We start from the raw sequence: 18,952 nt of genomic DNA on the forward strand, positions 1-18,952 counted from the left end.
CATGAAACAAAAATGGAGTAAAAGTGATAGGCTGCCTTGAGTAAAGGACAGGGAGAACCTGGCAGTGACCAGTGTAGTCTACATAGGTCCTACATAGAAACTAATTTTGTCAGAACAACTTTGCGCACCAGCACAATGTAGTAATAGTACGTGTACCGGTCACTGTCTAAACATTGCAGACAAAATAGCCACTGCTGCAACAGCAAGTTCACTATATATACACAACACTTCATGAAACTGCACAGAAACATAAGATCCAGGTTGCATAATGCTGAAATCCAGCTCAGCTTTATCACACAAATACACAGCCACAATGATATATCGATGTCAAAAAGGAAAAAAAAATGGTAATAGGAATTTTCAGGAAAAGAATGGATCAATTCCAAACTGCAACCACATGTTTATAGGAAAGGGGCTGGAAAAATATAAAATAACCTTGAATTTCATGGAAGTGATCAATGCTGATTACACTCTAATATATACCTGGTAATATTGTGATATGGACTGTGTTTACAGCACTTTTACATTCTTAATTAATATAGAATTTGCAGACATTCCTACAGAGAGAGGCAGATCTTGGCGTTGAGCCCAAAGCAACAGGGAGCTCCTCATACTCAGCCAAAGGCAGACACAGATGGAAGTAATGTACAGTACTAGGTCTGGGAGAGGGAAAGAAAGAAGGAAGATTTTAAAAAACTTATTTCTCTTACTTACCACTCTCGCTTTTTTCAATAACATCCACCACTTCTCCTGCCTTTAGGCTGATCTCAGAGTTCTCCTGCTTTTCATAGTTGGCGACCACCATATACTGATCCAAAACCATGGGCTCTGACACAGCCTCTGAACCTGAAGTAGGGAAAAAGCAAGCTGTCAGCCAACTTGCAGCCATGGCTCCTTGCGAGCGACAGACTATCCCACATTCGATAGGCCGAATCCTTAGCACCCCTCAACCAATCAGAACTCAAGCTTGATGTACAGCATATTCCTAAAGATCTGGCCATATAGAATCTTCTTTCCAGTCCCTCTGCTGCACTGCTTAACATTTGAATCTTCAGATTTGCATTTAATTTAACATTCTTGGAACTTAATCCCAGACAAGATGATCCATAAAGTCCAATAGATTCACAGTTCTCAATTTCATCTCACATACATAATCAGGGAGATTGCCAGCAGCCGCTACAGAGACAGAGTTAAAAATAATAAACAGCCTGTCCTGTCCCTCTCTGTCAGGGAGAAACCAGAGGCAGTGTGGGGGATGAGAACACCAATAGCAATCGACTGCTCTTAAAGCCTTAAATAGAAACACATGAGTGGGACGGATCAGGGAGGGGAGCTGTTTACATAACAGTCAGATACGGAAAAGTTACATTTGCCAGCTTTGTTATCTTATTATCTGTTTTCTTGTGCAGCTCCCCAAAGTCATTTCTAAATAAATGATCTACATTACAATGCCGTTCACTTTCATGCTGTTGCAACAGACACTAATCCATTCGCTCCAAATGCAGACAAACTCCACAAAAATCAGGAATAACAGAGGTGCTCTCAGCTCTGCTGGGCTTTCTCTGCAAAGACAACATCTGTTATACTGAGGGTGGAGTGTATGCACTGGAGTTGTCAGTGAAGATATTACCAAAGTTGAATGAATTTGGGCAGTAATTGATATTCAATAGAAGACAACAAATCTTCTATGGAATATCAATTACTGCCCAAATTCATTCAACTTCGGTAATATCTTCACTGACAGCTCCAATGCATACACCCTACCCTCAGTATAAAGTTACTTTTCCAAACAACGAAGAACAATTAAACCAGGCACGGCCCACAGTTTCCAGCCAGAGAGTCCAGCCAAAGAACCACAAATCTCAACACTGTCCATCATTCTCATGCAGGAAAAAGGAAGCATGTCCCCTCATTCTGATGCACCTTAATCCAATGCAATCCTAATCAGACAACTCGCCCTGGGTCCAATATGTCGGACACTGAGACAACTCTTTATCCCAAAAGCCTACCCAGAACTGAGTCACTGACGTAAACAGCTCAGTTCAGTTCAGCCATGTATAATGACGCCAGGCCACAGATAGTCATTGGCAGTCAGTCAGCAGCTGGTGAAACAGCCAGCCAGCCTACTCCTAGCTACAGTCTGTTTTGCTGAGAGGCACATTTTAGGGTGAGGGTAAGAGAAAGAAAAAGCTCCTATTAACAAAATCAAATGAGATACACAGAACCATCATAAACCACACAATAATTCCTACTGTACGGGGCTTGCTGTTGCATGCTCATTGACAGCATTACAAGGCAGAATGCAGCTGCTTTTCAAGCATCCAAGTTAACCCTGTGCTGCCATTGCACTTTCGTGTCAAAATTCCATTTCTTATAAATTAGTAAGAAATATTTTTTGTTCAGTTTTTGAAAGACATAAATGGGTGAAATGAACTATTAAGAAACAGCTTTGACTATCAGCCGACAGTAACTAGTGAAATGCAGCAGGGTCCTGGTTTATCACAGTGTCAGCATCAAGGAGTTTCAAACATTGTTAATTATGGTGGAAGATCATAACAACAATTAAGGCAATCATCACATATCTCTTGTGGTTGTTACTGCCACAAGACTGCTTGACTGTACTCATAAAGACATAAAAAAACCATTCCTTTGCTCCAGTTCATACCATCATCTTTGCTCCACTCCAATTTCTCAGTTTATACCTTCCCCAAACCCTTCGCAAACTCTCGTCACAAGTTTATATTGGCAGATTTTGAACTGTTCCCTCTCATTCCCAGTTCACACTGGCAAGAGGGAAAGTAGTGTAGTGGTAGCATCACTAGGCTATTAATCCAGAACACAAGGGTATTATTCTAGTTACATGGATTCAATTCCAACCATTGCTCCCTACCATTCCCACCAACTAAGCAATAGGGTAGTTGCTATGGGGGACTTTAACTTTCCAGATATTGACTGGGAAAGTTATAGCTCGAGTACGTTAAATGGGTCAGTGTTTGTCCAATGTGTGCAGGAGGGTTTCCTGACACGATATGTAGACAGGCCAACAAGAGGTGAGGCCATACTGGATTTGGTTCTGGGTAACGAACCAGGCCAGGTGTTAGAATTGGAGGTAGGTGAGCATTTTGGGGACAGTGACCATAATTCGGTGGGTTTCCTGACACAATATGTAGATAGGCCAACAAGAGGTGAGGCCATACTGGATTTGGTTCTGGGTAACGAACCAGGCCAGGTGTTAGAATTGGAGGTAGGCGAGCATTTTGGGGACAGTGACCATAATTCAGTGACTTTTACTCTTGTGATGAAGAGGGATAAGTGTGCACTGCAGGGCAAGAGTTATAGCTGGGGGCAGGGAAATTATGATGCGGTGAGGCATGACTTAGGATGCGTGGCTTGGAAAAGTAGGTTTCAAGGGAAGGGCGCAATTGATATGTGGAGCTTGTTCAAGGAGTAACTATTGAGTGTCATTGATAAGTATGTAGCTGTCAGGCAGGGAGGAAAGGGTCATGTGAGGGAGCCGTGGTTCAATAAGGAATTGGAATCCCTTGTTAAAGGGAAGAGGGCGGTCTATGTAAAGATGAGCGTGAAGGTTCAATTGGGATGATTGAGAGTTATAAGGTAGCCAGGAAGGATCTAAAGAGAGAGCTAAGAGCAGCAAGGAGGGGACATGAAAAGTCCTTAGTTGGTAGGATTAGGGAAAACCCAAAGGCTTTCTATAGGTATGTCAGGAATAAAAGAATGACTAGGGTAGAAATAGGTCCAGTCAAGGATAGTAGTGGGAAGTTGCATGTGGAGGCTGAAGAGATTGGGGAGACACTGAATGAATACTTTTCGTCAATATTCACTCAGGAACAGGACATCGTTGCCAATGTGAATATTGAGTCACAATTAATTAGAATGGATGGCTTTGAGGTATGTAGGGAAGAGGTGTTGGAAATTCTGGAAAGGGTGAAAATAGATAAGTCCCCTGGGCCTGATGGCATTTATCCTAGAGTTCTCTGGGAAGCAAGGGAGGAGATTGCAGAGCCAGTGGCCTTGATTTTTATGTCCTCGTTGTTTACAGGAATAGTGCCAGAAGACTGGAGGATAGCAAATGTGGTTCCCTTGTTCAAGAAGGGGAGCAGAGATAACCCTAGTAACTATAGGCCGGTGAGTCTCACTTCTGTTGTGGGCAAAGTCTTAGTGGGAATTGTAAGGGATAGGATTTATGAACATCTGGATAGGAATAATGTGATCAAGGATAGTCAGCATGGATTTGTGAAGGGCAGGTCGTGCCTCACAAACCTTATTGAATTCTTTGAGAAGATGACTAAGGAGGTGGACGAGGGTAAAGCAGTAGATGTGGTGTATATGGATTTTAGTAAGGTGATTGATAAGATTCCCTATGATAGGCTACTGCAAAAAATACGGAGGTATGGCATTGAGGGTGCGTTGGAGGTTTGGATTAGGAATTGGCTGGCTGGAAGAAGACAGAGGGTAGTAGTTGATGGTAAAGGTTCATCTTGGAGTGCAGTTACTAGTGGTGTTGCACAAGGATCTGTTTTGGGACCATTGCTGTTTATCATTTTTATAAATGACCTGGAGGAGGGGCTAGAAGGTTGGGTGAGCAAGTTTGCAGATGATACGAAAGTTGGTGGAGTTGTTGACAGTGAGGAAGGATGTGGCAGGTTACAGCGGGATATAGATAAGCTGCAGAGCTGGGCAGAAAGGTGGCAAATGGAGTTCAATGTAGGTAAGTGTGAAGTGATTCACTTTGGTAAGAGTAACAAGAAGATGGGGTACTGGACTAATGGTCGGATACTTGGTAGTGTGGATGAGCAGAGGGATCTTGGCGTCCATGTACACAGATCTCTGAAAGTTGCCACCCAGGTAAATAGTGCTGTGAAGAAGGCATATGGCGTACTGGCTTTTATTGTTGGAGGAATTGAGTTACGGAGTCCTGAGGTCATGTTGCAGTTGTATAAGACTCTGGTGCGGCCCCATCTGGAGTACTGTGTGCAGTTTTGGTCGCCATACTATAGGAAGGATGTGGAGGCACTGGAACGGGTGCAGAGGAGGTTTACCAGGATGTTGTCTGGTATGGTAGGAAGATCGTATGAGGAAAGGCTGAGGCACTTGGGGCTGTTTTCATTGGGGAAAAGAAGGTTTAGGGGTGACTTGATATAGGTGTACAAGATGATTAGGGGTTTAGATAGGGTTGACCATGAGAACCTTTTTCCACGTATGGAGTCAGCTATTACGAGGGGACATAGCTTTAAATTAAGGGGTGGTAAGTATAGGACAGGTGTTGGGGTAGATTCTTTACTCAGCGAGTCGTGAGCTCATGGAATGCCCTGTCAGTTGCAGTGGTGGACTCTCCCTCTTTATGGGCATTTAAACGGGCATTGGATAGGTATATGGAGGATAGTGGGCTAGTGTAGGTTAGGTGGGCTTGGATCGGTGCAACATCGACGGCCAAAGGGCCTGTACTGCACTGTATTTTTCTATGTTCTACGTAACTGTTGCAGACTTTGAAATGCAGGTTTATAGTTTGTTGAAAGTGGAGTCGAATGTAAAATAGTGAAGAAGGCGTTCAGTATGCTTTTCTTTATTGGACAGAGCATTGAGGATAGGAGTTGTGAGGTCATGTTGCGACAGTATAGGACATTGGTTAGGCCACTTTTGGAATATTGTGTGTAATTCTGGTCTCCCTCCTGTCAGAAGGACGTTGTGAAACTTCAGAGTTCAGAAAAGTTTTACAAGAATGTTGCCAGGATTGGAGGATTTGAGCTCTAGGGAGGGGCTGAATAGGTTGATACTGCTTTCCCTGCAGTGTCAGAGACTGAGAGGTGACCTTATTGAGATTTATAAAATCAAGGTGAGCATGGATAAGACAAATAGACAAGGTCTTTTCCCTGGGATGGGGAAATCCAGACTAGAAGGCATAGGTTTAGAGTGAGAGGGGAAAGACTTAAAAAGGACTTAAAGGGGCAACTTTTTCACCCAGAGGGTGGTGTGTGTATAGAATGAGCTGCCATAGGAAATGTGGAGGCTGGTACAATTACAACATTTAAAATGCATTTGGATGGGTATATGAATCGGAAGTGCTTCAATGGATATGGGCCAAAGAGTCTGTTTCCGTGCTGTATATCTCTATGACTCTATGATTGTACATCAGTATGGCGAAATTGGTTTAAAAACCAGCCTAATAGCAACCATGTAACCACTGTCAATTATCATCAAACACAGCGAGTTCACTAATGAACTTAAGGAAAGGAAACCTGCTGTCCTTACTTGATCTGACCTACACATGATTACAGCAACGTGGTTGACTATTAACTGCCATCTGAAATTATCTCGCAAGCCACTCAGTTGTATCACAGTGGTACAAGCCTAAAGACAAGAATGAAGCTGGATGTCCACATGGCATCAACCTACGCAGCTGAAATCACAACAATAAACGCAATCCAGTCATCGCGTAAAGTCTTCCTTTCTAAAATCTGGGGACTTGTACCAAAATTGCAACAGTTGTCCCAGATTCGATAAGCAACAGCTGGACATGTTCATACTCACAAAATCATACTAAAGGTGGCACAGACACTGAATTGGTGGGGAACTTCAATGCTCATCATGAAGGGTAGTTCATAACTACCATTCTGATTGAACTGGCCAAATTCTAAATGACACAGTTGCAAGCTGTGTTGCAGCAAGTAAAGAAGAAACAATCAAGAAGGAAAGATATACTTGACCTTGTCCTCAATTATTTAACTTTTGCAAATGCATCCATACATGTCAGTATTGATAGGAGTGACTACCACACAATCTTTGCAGAGACAAAGTCCCATCTTCATAGTGAGAATACCCTCCATTATGACAGGTGGCATATCAACATGTTAAATGGGTCAGTTTTCAAATAGTTCTAGTAACTCAAAATTGGGTATCCATAACGTCCTGTAGGCCATCAGAAACAACTGAATTGTATTCAACCACAATCTGTCACCTCATAATCCAACATAGCTCCCACTCATCCATTAACATCAATCTCGGAGGTAAACTCTGGTTCAACGAACATAGCAGAAGGGCAGACAAGCAGCAGTGTCAAACATACCTAAATATTAGGCATCAACCTGGTGAAGCTATAACACAGGACTACTTGCATCCCAAATATGGAACCAGCAAGGCTAAGTAATCTCACAACTGCTAGATCAAATCTAGGTTCTATCATCTGGAATGGTGGTGCACAATTAAACAGAGGTGGAGGCTCAATAAATATTCCATCCTCAATGATGGTGAGTACACCACATCAATGCAAAAGACAAGGCTGAAATATTCATCTTCTGGCGCAAGTGCCAAGTTGCTGATCTATCTCCACTTCTACCTGAGGTCCCCAGCTTCAAAGATGCCGTTCTTCTACCTATTCAATTCACTCCACGTGCTATCAAGAAGATATTGGATATTGCAAGAAGGGCCCTGATAACATTCCAGAAATCATACTGAACAGCTGTGCTCCAAAACTAACCAGATGCTCTGGCAAAGCTGTTCCATTACAGCTACAGCAGTGCTATCTAACCAACAAATAGTAAAATTGCCCATGTTCGTCCTGTACACAAAAAGCAGGACAAACGCAACCTAGCCATTTACTGCATATTAATCAAAGGCAAAGTGATGCAAGGGGTCTTCAACAGTGCTACCAAGAGGAACTTGCAAAGGATCAACCTGCTCACTGATTTAGATTCGACTAGGGCCACTCTGCTCTTGATTTCATTGCAGCATTGATCCAAATATGAACAAAACAGTTGAACTCGAGATGACAGTGAGTGCCCTTTGACCAAGTATGGCATCAAGAAGGTGTAGCAAAACTGGAGTCAATGAGAATCAGTGGAAAACTCTTTGCTAGTTGGGAGTCATACCTAGCAAAAAGAAAGATGCTTGTGGTTGGTGGGGTCAATCAGCTCAGCTCCTGGACATCTCCACAGGAGTTCCTCAAGCTTCTGCACAAGTCCTAAACATACTCAATTGCTTAGCAATGACCATCCATCTATCATAAAGTAATGCTGTGTATTTTTATCTTTTTGTTTTTAAACTCTGGGGACTGAAATGAAAAACTACTGTTTTAAAAGCCAGTATTTGAAATCATGGCTTCAGTTTTGAAAGCAAGTAACCTGACATCAACAGCAGCAAAAAACAACTGTATGAACAAACAGTGATGAAATTTAGATTCCAGATGAACTGGAGCTAAAGGTGTATACTGATGGCAACAAGGGGTTCACTAGTCACTGGTCTTTCGCTTGCGAACAACTGTGTGATTGGTTCTTGAGTGGCTGAGCAGCTTGGAGCTGAAAACAAGCTAACAAGAGAGAGAGAGAGAGAGAGAGAGAGAGAGAGAGAGGTGTTCAGATGTTCTCTAGCCCTGAAGCTGCTTGTTGTCGCCAGTCAAAAGCTCAGTTTAAACCAGAATAAACCAGTTACTTTTCCTGACTTGTTGCTGTAAGCTGTGACTTATGAATTAATAAATCAGAGACATTTTTCAAGTTACTCCGACATACCAGTGGAAGCGCTTAGGTAAAGTCACCATATTAACGTTGGGTCTGGCCAGTCAAAGAAGAATCCTCTCAACATCAGAACCATGAAGCAAAGACCACTGAAATGATTTCCCACTTTTTCTACCTCCATCAATAATCTATGTTCTTTGTTTGTTTGTCTGTACGCAAGGAGGGGTTGAGTAGGGGCAAGGAGCTTACTTAGTAGTGTTTTATCTTTATATCTGTTTTCCTGTAGCTATATTCTAATTACTTATAATAAATCATTCTTGTTTGATATGGAAACTTGGAGCATAGTGTTTATCAACTGTGGTCTGAAAGTCAGGTAAATGAGGGTCCTGCACATACTTTTTAAAAAACTTCTAACATTTGGTACAACTCTGATGCGCTAACCCAGAGTTGTAACAGAGTATTGGCTGGGATTGAATTGGAAACAGATAACGAAGTTTTGAGCGTGGTTTGACAAATAATACAGGTGATGGAAAACACCATATTCTGTACTGCACTTAAACACAGTACTGGATAAAGCAAACGATTTCCTGTGGGTGGCAGAGTTGTCTTGGGTAGTCTTAAAAGAAACTGCAAAGCAATTGACTTAGCAAGCAGGCTTGAGGTAGCACAATTTGTTAGAGCTGAAAAGGCAGAGACAATTGAGATACTAGCACTATGCTTGGATTTTGAGAAAATATAAGAACAGATTGCATACTTCGGGTAGTGAAATGTAATTGGATTATGTTCAGTTACAGTTAAATCTGAGTTAAATAAACTAGAGATGGCAGAACAAAATAAGGAAAATTAGATGAATTTAAGAAAACAGGAAATGAAAATTAAAAGACAAAAATGGAAATGCGTAAAATGGAATTAGAAGCCCAAGAGAAAACTAAAATGAGGGAATATAAATATAAGCTCAAAACAGAGGCAGATGAAGCAGGAGACATCAAATGTCAATGCAGGCTGTGATGGAAGAATATGAGACAAAATTTGAGGACCAGTACGGAAATGTTTAAGTCTGCACAGCCCCTATCAAGATTTGAAGAGAAGAATGTGAAAGCGTTCTTCAGGTCATTTAAGAAAATAGCAATGCAAATGTAGTGTGCAAAAGATACTGGACATTGCTCTTGCAAAGACAGTTGGCACATAAAGCGCTGAAAATGTATTCTTCACCATCAGAGGTAGTTTCTCATGATTATGCCGCAGTTTGTGCATTTTCATTCATACATCCTGTCTCTGATGACCTGGAGACAAGAACATCTGTCCCATTGTGTATTCACCAACTCATAATGGTCAAAGGCCAATAAGATGCTTTTAGAGTGACAAAATTGTGACAACATCAACATTGTTCCTAAATTCAAATAGTTAATAACCAGACCATCCGTTTTTCACAGTCAGGTAGTCTCTGTGGAGACAGAAACAGCTAACTAAGTTTAGATTGATGACCAGAACTGGAAAAAGTTAGAAATGTAACAGATTCCAAGCAGTTGCAAAGGGGAAGGATGGAAAAGTAATAAAAGAGAAGATTCTGATAAGGTGGAAGACAGGAGAGATTAAATGACTGCAAAGAGTTGGTGACGCAATGTCAAAAAGATTGGTCATGAGCAAGAACCAGAATGCTGCTGTCTGAAAGCAAATAAAGCAAAATTAAGACAAATCAAAAATATTCCAAATGTAAACAGCAGCACAGGTTGACTGCCTGGAATTGCATTCTTATTTGATTGAGGATCTTAATATAGCTAAAGCAGCAGCAATTGAAGAGATGTGGTTTACTATTAAAAGGGGCTGTTGTGGTATTGGCTGACCTTGTAGAGATAATGAACAGCATCATTGCCTTTGGTGCTGAAGGCTTGGTGGGCCTGCCGAGGAACATCTGCAATAGATTCCAGCATTTTCTGTAAACTAAAACTGTGACAACAGGACATTTAGAAAACACCAACAGGATTACCCAAAATCAATCTGATTATAGGAATGGGATTTTTCCCTAGAGTGTCAAAGGTTGAAGTGTGACCTTATAGAGGGTTTTAAAAATCATGAGCTGCATAGATAGGATGAATAGCAATGTTTTTCTTCAGGGTAGGGGAGTCCAAAACTAGATGGCATACTGTTAACGTGAGAGGGGAAAAAGTTAAAAGAGACCTAAGAGGCAGCTTTTTCACACATAGGGTGGTGCGTGTATGGAATGAGCTGTCAGGAGGTAATGGAGGCAGATACAATTACAACAGGTAATTGGTATTTGGATGGGTACATGAATACGAAGAGTTTACAGGTATATGAACCAAATGATGGCAAATGGGACTAGATCAGTTTAGGATATCTGGTCGGCGTGAACAAGTTGGACCAAAGGGTCTGTTTCCATACTGTATGACTCTATGACTCTATATCACGTTTGACAAACCTATTGGAGTTTTTCTGAGGGTTTAACTAGTAAAATAGGTAAGAGAAAACCAGTGGATGTGATGTATTTGGATTTTCAACAAGTTTTTAATAGTTCCACAATAAAGGTTATTATGCAAAATCAAAGCACTTGGGATTGATGGTAATATACTGGCATGAACTGAGAATTAGCTAGCCAACAAGAAAAAAAACAGGACAAATAAATGGATCTTTTTCAAGTGGAAGAGAATGAAAAGTGGAGTATCACAGAGATCAGTGCTTGTGCTCCCAGTTATACACAATATATATCAATAACTTACATGGATGAGATCAAAATATAATCTTTTCAAATTTGTTGACAACAAAAAACTAAAAGGATTTAGGCATGGTATGGAGGAGATAAAACAGCTTCAAAGCTGATGTAATGTAATGGGGATAATTGCAACATTATCCATTTCGGTAGGAAAAACAGAATTGCAGTATTTTTTTTAATGAGAAGCCAGAAGAACTGTGGAGACTGGAAATCAGAAACAAAGACAAAAACAGAAATTGCTGGAAAAACTGGGAGCATTTGTGGAGAGAAGTCAGAATTCTGAAGAAAGGTCACCAGATCTGAAACGTTAACTCTGGTTTATCTCTACAGATGCTACCACACCTGTTGAGTTTTTCAGGCAATTTCTGTATTGTTTATTAATTAAATGATGACAGATTGGGAAATATTAATGTACAAAGGCTGTTCTTCACCCATCACCAAAATCAAGCCTGCATGTGCAACACGCAACGAAGGAGGCAAATGCTTTGTTGGCATTCATTGCAAGAGGGTTTAAGTATAGGAGCAAAGATGTCTTACAACAGCCATACAAGTCCTTTGTGAAACCACACCTGGAATACTGTGTTCAGTTTTGGTCACCATATTCAAGGAAACATATATTTATAACAGAGGTTGTGCAGCGAAGGTTCATCATATCTCTGTATTGGTGAAATTTAAGATTTGATGCCCATCCCAGTGTATGTGTAACACTTTGTACTAAGGAGAATGTCACACCATCCACCCCAGCAAATACTAGTAAATGTGTACCCTATTCAAATGATGCATCCCTTGAAGAAAGTATTGTGACTTTGTAATATTAGGGAGTCACAGATAGATAGGCAGTACAAGAAGGCATTTGGTATGCTTTCCTTTATTGTTCAGTCATTGAGCAGATGAGTTAGGAGGTCATGTTGTAGCAGTGGAGGACATTGGTTAGGCCACTTTTGGAACACTGCATTCAATTCTGGTCTCCCATCAAAGGAAAGATGTTGTGAAACTTGAAAGAGTTCAGAAACGACTTACAAGGATATTGCCAGGGTTGGAGGATTTGAGCTATAGGGAGAGGCTGAATAGGCTGGGATTGTTTTCCCTGGAGCATCAGAGGCTGAGAGGTTTCCTTACAGGAGTTTAAAAAGTCATGAGGGGCATGGATAGGGTGAATAGTCAAGGTCTTTTCCCCCGGGGTAGGGCAGTCCAAAACTAGAAGGCATGCGTTTAAAGTAAGAGGGAGAAGACTTTAACGGGACCAAAGGGGCAACGTTTTCATACAGAGAGTGGTACGTGTATAGAATAAATGGCTAGAGAAAGTGGTAGAGACTAGTACAATTACAACAACTAAAAGGTATCTGGATGGGTAGATGAAAAGGAAGGGTTTAGTGGGATATGGGCCAAGTGCTGTCAAATGGAACTAGATTAGGTTAGGATATCTGGTCAGCATGAACGAATTGGACTGAAGTGTCTGTTTCTGTGCTGTACATCTCTATGGCTGTTACTTGTCTGATGCATTCACAGACTGCAGGCTTCCTGAAGTGGAAGTTATTTCCTGACATGTTGAGATTGCACAAAATCATCAGGTTATATTAAGGTCCACCTCTACCAAGCAAATGGACCTGCTGTTCTGAGGACAGATATGTGTGGAGGGTCAAATTGCAGGTCCTACAACAAAGGCAGCCAAAATTAAATGTCTCAGATGTCACTGCATTCAAATCCGTTGCCTCCACAAAGATTCCTGCTCAATTATTTCAATGATGTATGTGATTTAAAATCCTTCAAAAGAACACCATTCCTCATCTTTCTACTTGTTATGATTTAAACACCAACAGAAATCAGAATAACAATGCCAACTACCGGAAACAGAAAATATACAATAACATAAAGCTCATCAAAGCCAATCATACACAGGGAAAAGTAGACTTAAAATATAAAAGTAAAATTAACTTCAACAGAAGCCAATTAGAACAAGCCCAATCACAGTTACCTAACTTTTCCTAAATGCTTCTTAAAGTTTTACATGATTTTCATACAGCATATCTCAATATTTTGATGACTGGTTATTGGAGAAATGTGGCAGGTTGTATTTAATGTCACTGCCACATCTGAAAGCTCCAGCATAACTAAGCAAGCTAATCAGGCAGTTTACTATGCACCATCAAGGGTTATGTGTCTTTAATGGCAAAAAGACTGCCTTCAAGAGGGCTTGGCAGCTTACCAGGCCAAGCAGTACAACTGCGAGCAATGGCTAAAGCTGGTTATTGGAGCAAGCACTGAAGACACATCTACAGAGAAGGTCTAGAAACAAAACAGTGTTCTGTTTCCACTGAGGATGGCCCCAGCGAAGGGATGGAATGAGAGTGACTCTGTTTTGCCATTTCATCATGGCTGATGTATTTTTCAACTCTATTCTTCTGCCTTCCTCTTGTAACTTTGATACTCTAACCAATTACGTTTTAAATACACTCAGTGAATTAGCCTCTACAGCGTTCTGTGGCAATGAGTTCCATAGAATCACTATCCTCTGGCTGAAGAAAGTGTTCCTTATCTCAGTTCTAAAGGGTTGTCCTTTCACTCTGATGCTGTGCCCTCAGGTCCTAGTCTCTCCTACTGATGGAAGCATCTTCTGCATTTCCACTCTATTCAGGTCTTTCAGTATTCTGTAAGTTTCAATTAGATCCCCCCTTCAACCATCGAATACAGACTCAAAGTCCACATATGATAAGCCCTTCATCCTTGGTATCATGAACTTTTTGTGAACTTCCTCAGGATCTCCTCCAACGACAACACATCATTCCTTAGATTATGGGGCTCAAAACTGCTCACATTTTTCCAAATGGAATCTGACCAGAGTATTATACACCCTCAACATTACATCATTGCTCTTATATTCTCACCCTCTCAATATGAAAGCTAACATTACATTTGCCTTCCTAACTGCCAATTGAATCTGCAAATTAACCTTATGAGAACTGGACTGGGAATCCGAAGTCCCTTTGTTCTTCAGATTTCCAAAGCTTTTCTCCATTTAGAAAATAGCCTATGCCTCTGTTCTTCCTACCAAAGTGAATAACCTCATGCTTTTCCACATTGTATTCCATCTGTTATTTCTTTGCTCACGCTCCCAACCTGTCAAGTCCTCCTGCAGCCTCTGTACCTCAACACTACCTGTCTTAGAGTCTTAGAAATGTACAGCATGGAAACAGGCCCTTGAGTCCAACTTATCCATGCCGACCAGATATCCCAATCCAATGTAGTCCCACCTGCCAGCACCCAGCCCATATCTCTCCAAACCCATGCTATTCGTATACCCATCCAAATGCCTTTTAAATGTTGCAATTGTACCAGTCTCCACCACTTCCTCTGGCAGCTCATTCCATACATGTACTACCCTATGTTTGAAAAAGTTGACCCTTAGGTCCCTTTAATATCTTTCCCCTCTCACTCTAAACCTATGCCTCTACTTCTGGACTCCCCCAGCCCAGGGAAAAGACTTTGTCTCTTTATCCAATCCATGCCCCTCATAATTTTGTAAACCTCTATAAGATCATCCCTCAGCCTCCGACGTTCCAGGAAAACAGCCCCAGCCTGTTCAGCCTATCCCTGTAGCTCAAATCCTCTAACCTTGGCAACATCCTTGTCAATCTTTTCTGAACCCTTTCAAGTTAAAACCTTCTACCTATCTTTGTGACATCTGCAAACGTAGCAACAATACTCTCAATTCCATCGTCCAGATCGTTTATATATGTTAGTAGTCGTGGTCCTAACACTGACCCCTGTGGAACCTCACAAGTCACCAGCTGCTATCCTGAAAAGGACCCCTTTATCCCCATTGTCTGCCTTCTGCCAGTCAGCCAGTCCTCTATCCATGCCAGTACCTCACCCCTAACACCATGAGCTTTTATTTAGCAGACTTCTGTGTGGCATCTTGTGAGAGGCCATCTGGAAATCCAAATAGGTCACATCCACTGGCTCTGCTTTTTCTAACTTGCTCATTACCTCGTCAAAAGAATTCTAACATATTTTTCAGGTATGACCACCCTTGATGAAGCTATGCTGACTCAGCCCTATTTTACAATGCATTTCCAAGTACTCCGCAATCCCATTCTTAATAGTGGACTCCAGATTCTTACCAGTGGCCAAACATAGACTACCAGCCTATAATTTCCTATCTTCTGCCTCTCTTCCTTCTTAAACAGGGGTCTTAACATTAGTCATTTTCCAGTTCTCTGGGATCCTCCCTGATTCTAGTGATTCCTGAAAGATCACAACTAATGCTTCCATAATCTCCGCAGGCATTTCCTTCATTAGCCTGGGGTTTAGTTCATCTGGTCCAGGTAATTTACTCACCTCCAGACCTGTCAGCTTCCCTAGCACCTTGTCCTTGCTAATTGCTACAGCACTCCCCTCTGCCTCCTGACTCTACTGAAGTTCTCATATGCTACTGATGTCTTCCACTGTGAAGACTGATGCAAAGTACCTATTCAGTTCCTCTGCCATTTCTTTGTTCTCAATTAATATTTATCCAGCTTCATATTCCAGTAGTCCAATCTTTACTTTTGCCTCTCTCTTAGATTTTGTATTCATGCTGCACAATGCATTTTAACTGTGCAGCTGCTAAGGGTGGGCTCAGAGGATGGCTGAAGTTACCATCCTATTTCTGGAAAATGCTTAATCAGGATGTGAATATCAAGGAATCAGGCATAATTATTCATCTTACATCAAATGTTATAACAACTTAAACCTTTCTTACTACAGCTAGAGTCTTCTTTTCCCTGTCTCAAACTCAGGTGAATTCAGATTCTCATCTTGCATCATTGTTACTGCTACATCCTCTGTTCCACAGGATTTAATGAGAATTTTAGCAAACATTTTAATTATGGTCCTAAACAGAAGCCATTAAATAATTAATTAATTTGAACTTTGCTTCAATACACTTAGCTCCAATCAGATTTAAGCTGATTTAAAGTTAAGTGCAGGACTTTGTGTATAAAATGAGGGCCACGCAAATAATATACTTCAGAAACTGAGCCCAGATTTGTGTAGGAAATAAAAAAAAGCTTCGCTAAGGCCAACCTAATGTGTTTGTAATTATGATACTTTTGGACCAAACCCCTGTCAAATGCATGTATATAAAATCTTTGTCAGATTGCACACTTGTCTTGGAACAAATTTAAGTTTTGAATAAGTACAGTATTGAAAACCAGGAAATGGAAAACTTTAGGCAAAATGGGCAAAGTAATAATCTAGCAGCCAGTGTATATAAGAGGAAGGGTGGACATTCACCATTCCAGAGTACAGGGTTGTGTGCTCCACACCCTAGCCTTGTTTTAGATCACAGCCATACTACTCAGAAAAGAGAACTTGGTGAAGAGTGTGAATAGAGAGAGGAGGATAAACAACGTGGCGAAAGAAACACAAAGCAGACTATTGGCATCTTCTCAAAAGAAGGAATGGAGGTAAACATTTAATTTAAAACTCAGTCTGGGCAGTTGTATATATTTAACGGTTAGGGGAGGTATCAGAGTATTAGCCTTTACTATTAACAATACGACAGCAAAATAACTATATTATCTCAATAAATCTCCCCTTCTCTTCACCCTAGATTATTCAATCTTTCCACGCAACTGTGACACTAAATTTTCTCTACACCCTGTCAAAGATCTTGACAGTCTTCATAAAGAGTGACGATAATATTATAGCTAAGGCCTAATGAATGATTTACAACATTTAATAAAATATATTGTTTTGTAGACCAAAGCTGATAATAAAGTAATACATTATCGTTGGCATCAATATTTTTCTCATTGGAAATCAGTGGCATAGTGACAAATATTCTGGGGACACAGATTCAAATTCTACCTTTCCAGGTGTAATTTATATTAAATACAATCATATGAATCAAGAGCAGGAGAAAATCATTCAGCTTACTTAACAAGTAATTGTTCAATGTATTCAGTTCAGCAAAGCAGAAGAAGGTGGTGTTAGTCAGGGCTGTTTGGCCTGTTTTTCCCTCACCTCAGGTAAGAAGCAGAAATCACAGGCTTTCCACTTAACGAAACAGGTGTTGGATTGGTCATCTGTGATGAAAAGGGTAAGGAAACTGGAGCTATTAAAATTGGTGGTGGGCATAGACAGGAAGAGATTTGAAAAGAAAGAAAAGCTGAACAATGGGCTGAATCCCACGTTTAAGACCATATGACATAGCAGTAGTAGTAGGCCTTCAGACCACTGAGTCTGCTCCACAAATCAATGATCTGATTTGATAATCACTTATTTTCACTTTCCTGTCTTCTCATCATAACATTTGGAGGCCAGGTGAGGAACATTGCAAATTACTACCTTAACAGATCACCTGAAACTGACAACACAAATGATACCTACCAGCAATGTTATTTTTCTGCTCAACTTGCAGCTGAGGAACCAATTCCAAGCAGAAGCATTGGCAATCATAGGCTGAAATCCAGCCTGGAGGAGCACTGCCCAGAGCAAGCAGCCAGAGGCAAATTAAAGACAGGCAATGCTGAGGGCATCACAAGATTCCTGGGATGCTGCATCTTACATCAGTCAGCTGTTGGATGATTCGTTGTATCCACAAGAACTGAGATACAATCCCATGCTAGTCACCAAGAAATGGCCCTAACTTTTATGTAAGTGGATTGTTTCAGGGAGCCGCTGCAGACTCGTGAGGAATTTCGTAGTCAGCAACTCATAAATGTATTTGCAAAGTAACTGATTTTTTTTTCATTAAAGCTCACTAAGTTATACACTTCCTTTTGGATGAGGTGAGTCAGGTAGCCAGGACAATCAGCTTTGCAGGTTTTTGTGCAGGTGCAAGGGGCAACTGGTTACATTTGCATTACAGCCTGTTGACATTTCCTTGTCTCCTTGAAATGGAAGGGCACCTAGAATGAGATGCGTCATCCCTCTCTCACTTTGCTAATGATGCTGAGCGTACATACGTACATAAATTGGTTCCAGGTTTAAACATAAATCCGGCAGCAGTTGAGTGATGCTGCATCTGGCTTTTGAAGGAAACCACCACTCTTTCCATGGAGGTAGCCAAGCACCCGCATGCCAGAATCATAACAGTTGACAGAACTTGATGGGCTTCCTTTGCTTCAGTTTAATGAGAGCCTTTGGCAACACTGCCTGATATTTCCCTTCCTATCACTGGGTTCAGCAGGTTGTCTTGTCTCCTGCAGAGATGCCAGAGATCTTAGATGTTGCTACTTCCACCAATTATGGACCTGTATCCGTGATGTGGTCCATAGATAATGCCTTAAGCCTACTCCAGTGGATCCACTGAAGTGAATGTCCATATGTTGAGGGACAGAGAAGGTGAACACTGTGTTGGTGCCTACTTTGAGGTGTTAGAACATCATCCTTGGAGATAATGATGCTACTGCTAAGAAAGTTGTTGTATTTTGTGCTTCTTCCTTTCCTGGTGGCTGCAAATACCTGGAGTGGAGTATAAAGAATTAGTTGGTGAAGAAGCACAGCCTCTTGTATAAGACCAATGTCTGGCACTGCTTGTATATCTGACAACAAAAGACATTAGGCTTCTTGTGATACTCCTGTCTCCCCATCAATGAACGAACAGTCACGGTCCTCCTGTATCAGGTCTTTGGCCTGCTCTTTGTATAGGATTAGGATTCGCAGATCTGAAACCCCTCTCCTGGTCTGGGCCTTGGGAATCTTATTCTGCAAGCAAATAAACAGGAATAAGGTTGCACAGTGGCTCAGGGGTTAGCACTGCAGCCTCACA

At 41.2% G+C, this 18,952-nt stretch overlaps 1 protein-coding gene across 4 annotated transcripts in view; it reads right to left on the reverse strand.

Moving 5' to 3' along the window:
- The window catches only part of sh3pxd2aa (SH3 and PX domains 2Aa), a 306,310-nt gene that overhangs the window by 106,916 nt on the left and 180,442 nt on the right, over window positions 1–18,952 (reverse strand). The window contains exons 9-10 of one of the 4 annotated variants that reach the window (XM_060842142.1): window positions 1,209–1,223; window positions 715–846 (exon numbers count right to left, since the gene is read on the reverse strand). In XM_060842142.1, coding sequence (XP_060698125.1) covers window positions 715–846; window positions 1,209–1,223 — 147 coding nt within the window. Of the gene's footprint in view, window positions 1–714; window positions 1,224–1,923; window positions 1,971–18,952 lie in introns of those variants that run through there. The other 3 variants (XM_060842139.1, XM_060842140.1, XM_060842141.1) reach the window with 3 other exon arrangements.

The sequence above is a fragment of the Hemiscyllium ocellatum genome, chromosome 22, assembly GCF_020745735.1.
Source record: "Hemiscyllium ocellatum isolate sHemOce1 chromosome 22, sHemOce1.pat.X.cur, whole genome shotgun sequence".
Lineage (NCBI taxonomy): Eukaryota > Metazoa > Chordata > Chondrichthyes > Orectolobiformes > Hemiscylliidae > Hemiscyllium > Hemiscyllium ocellatum.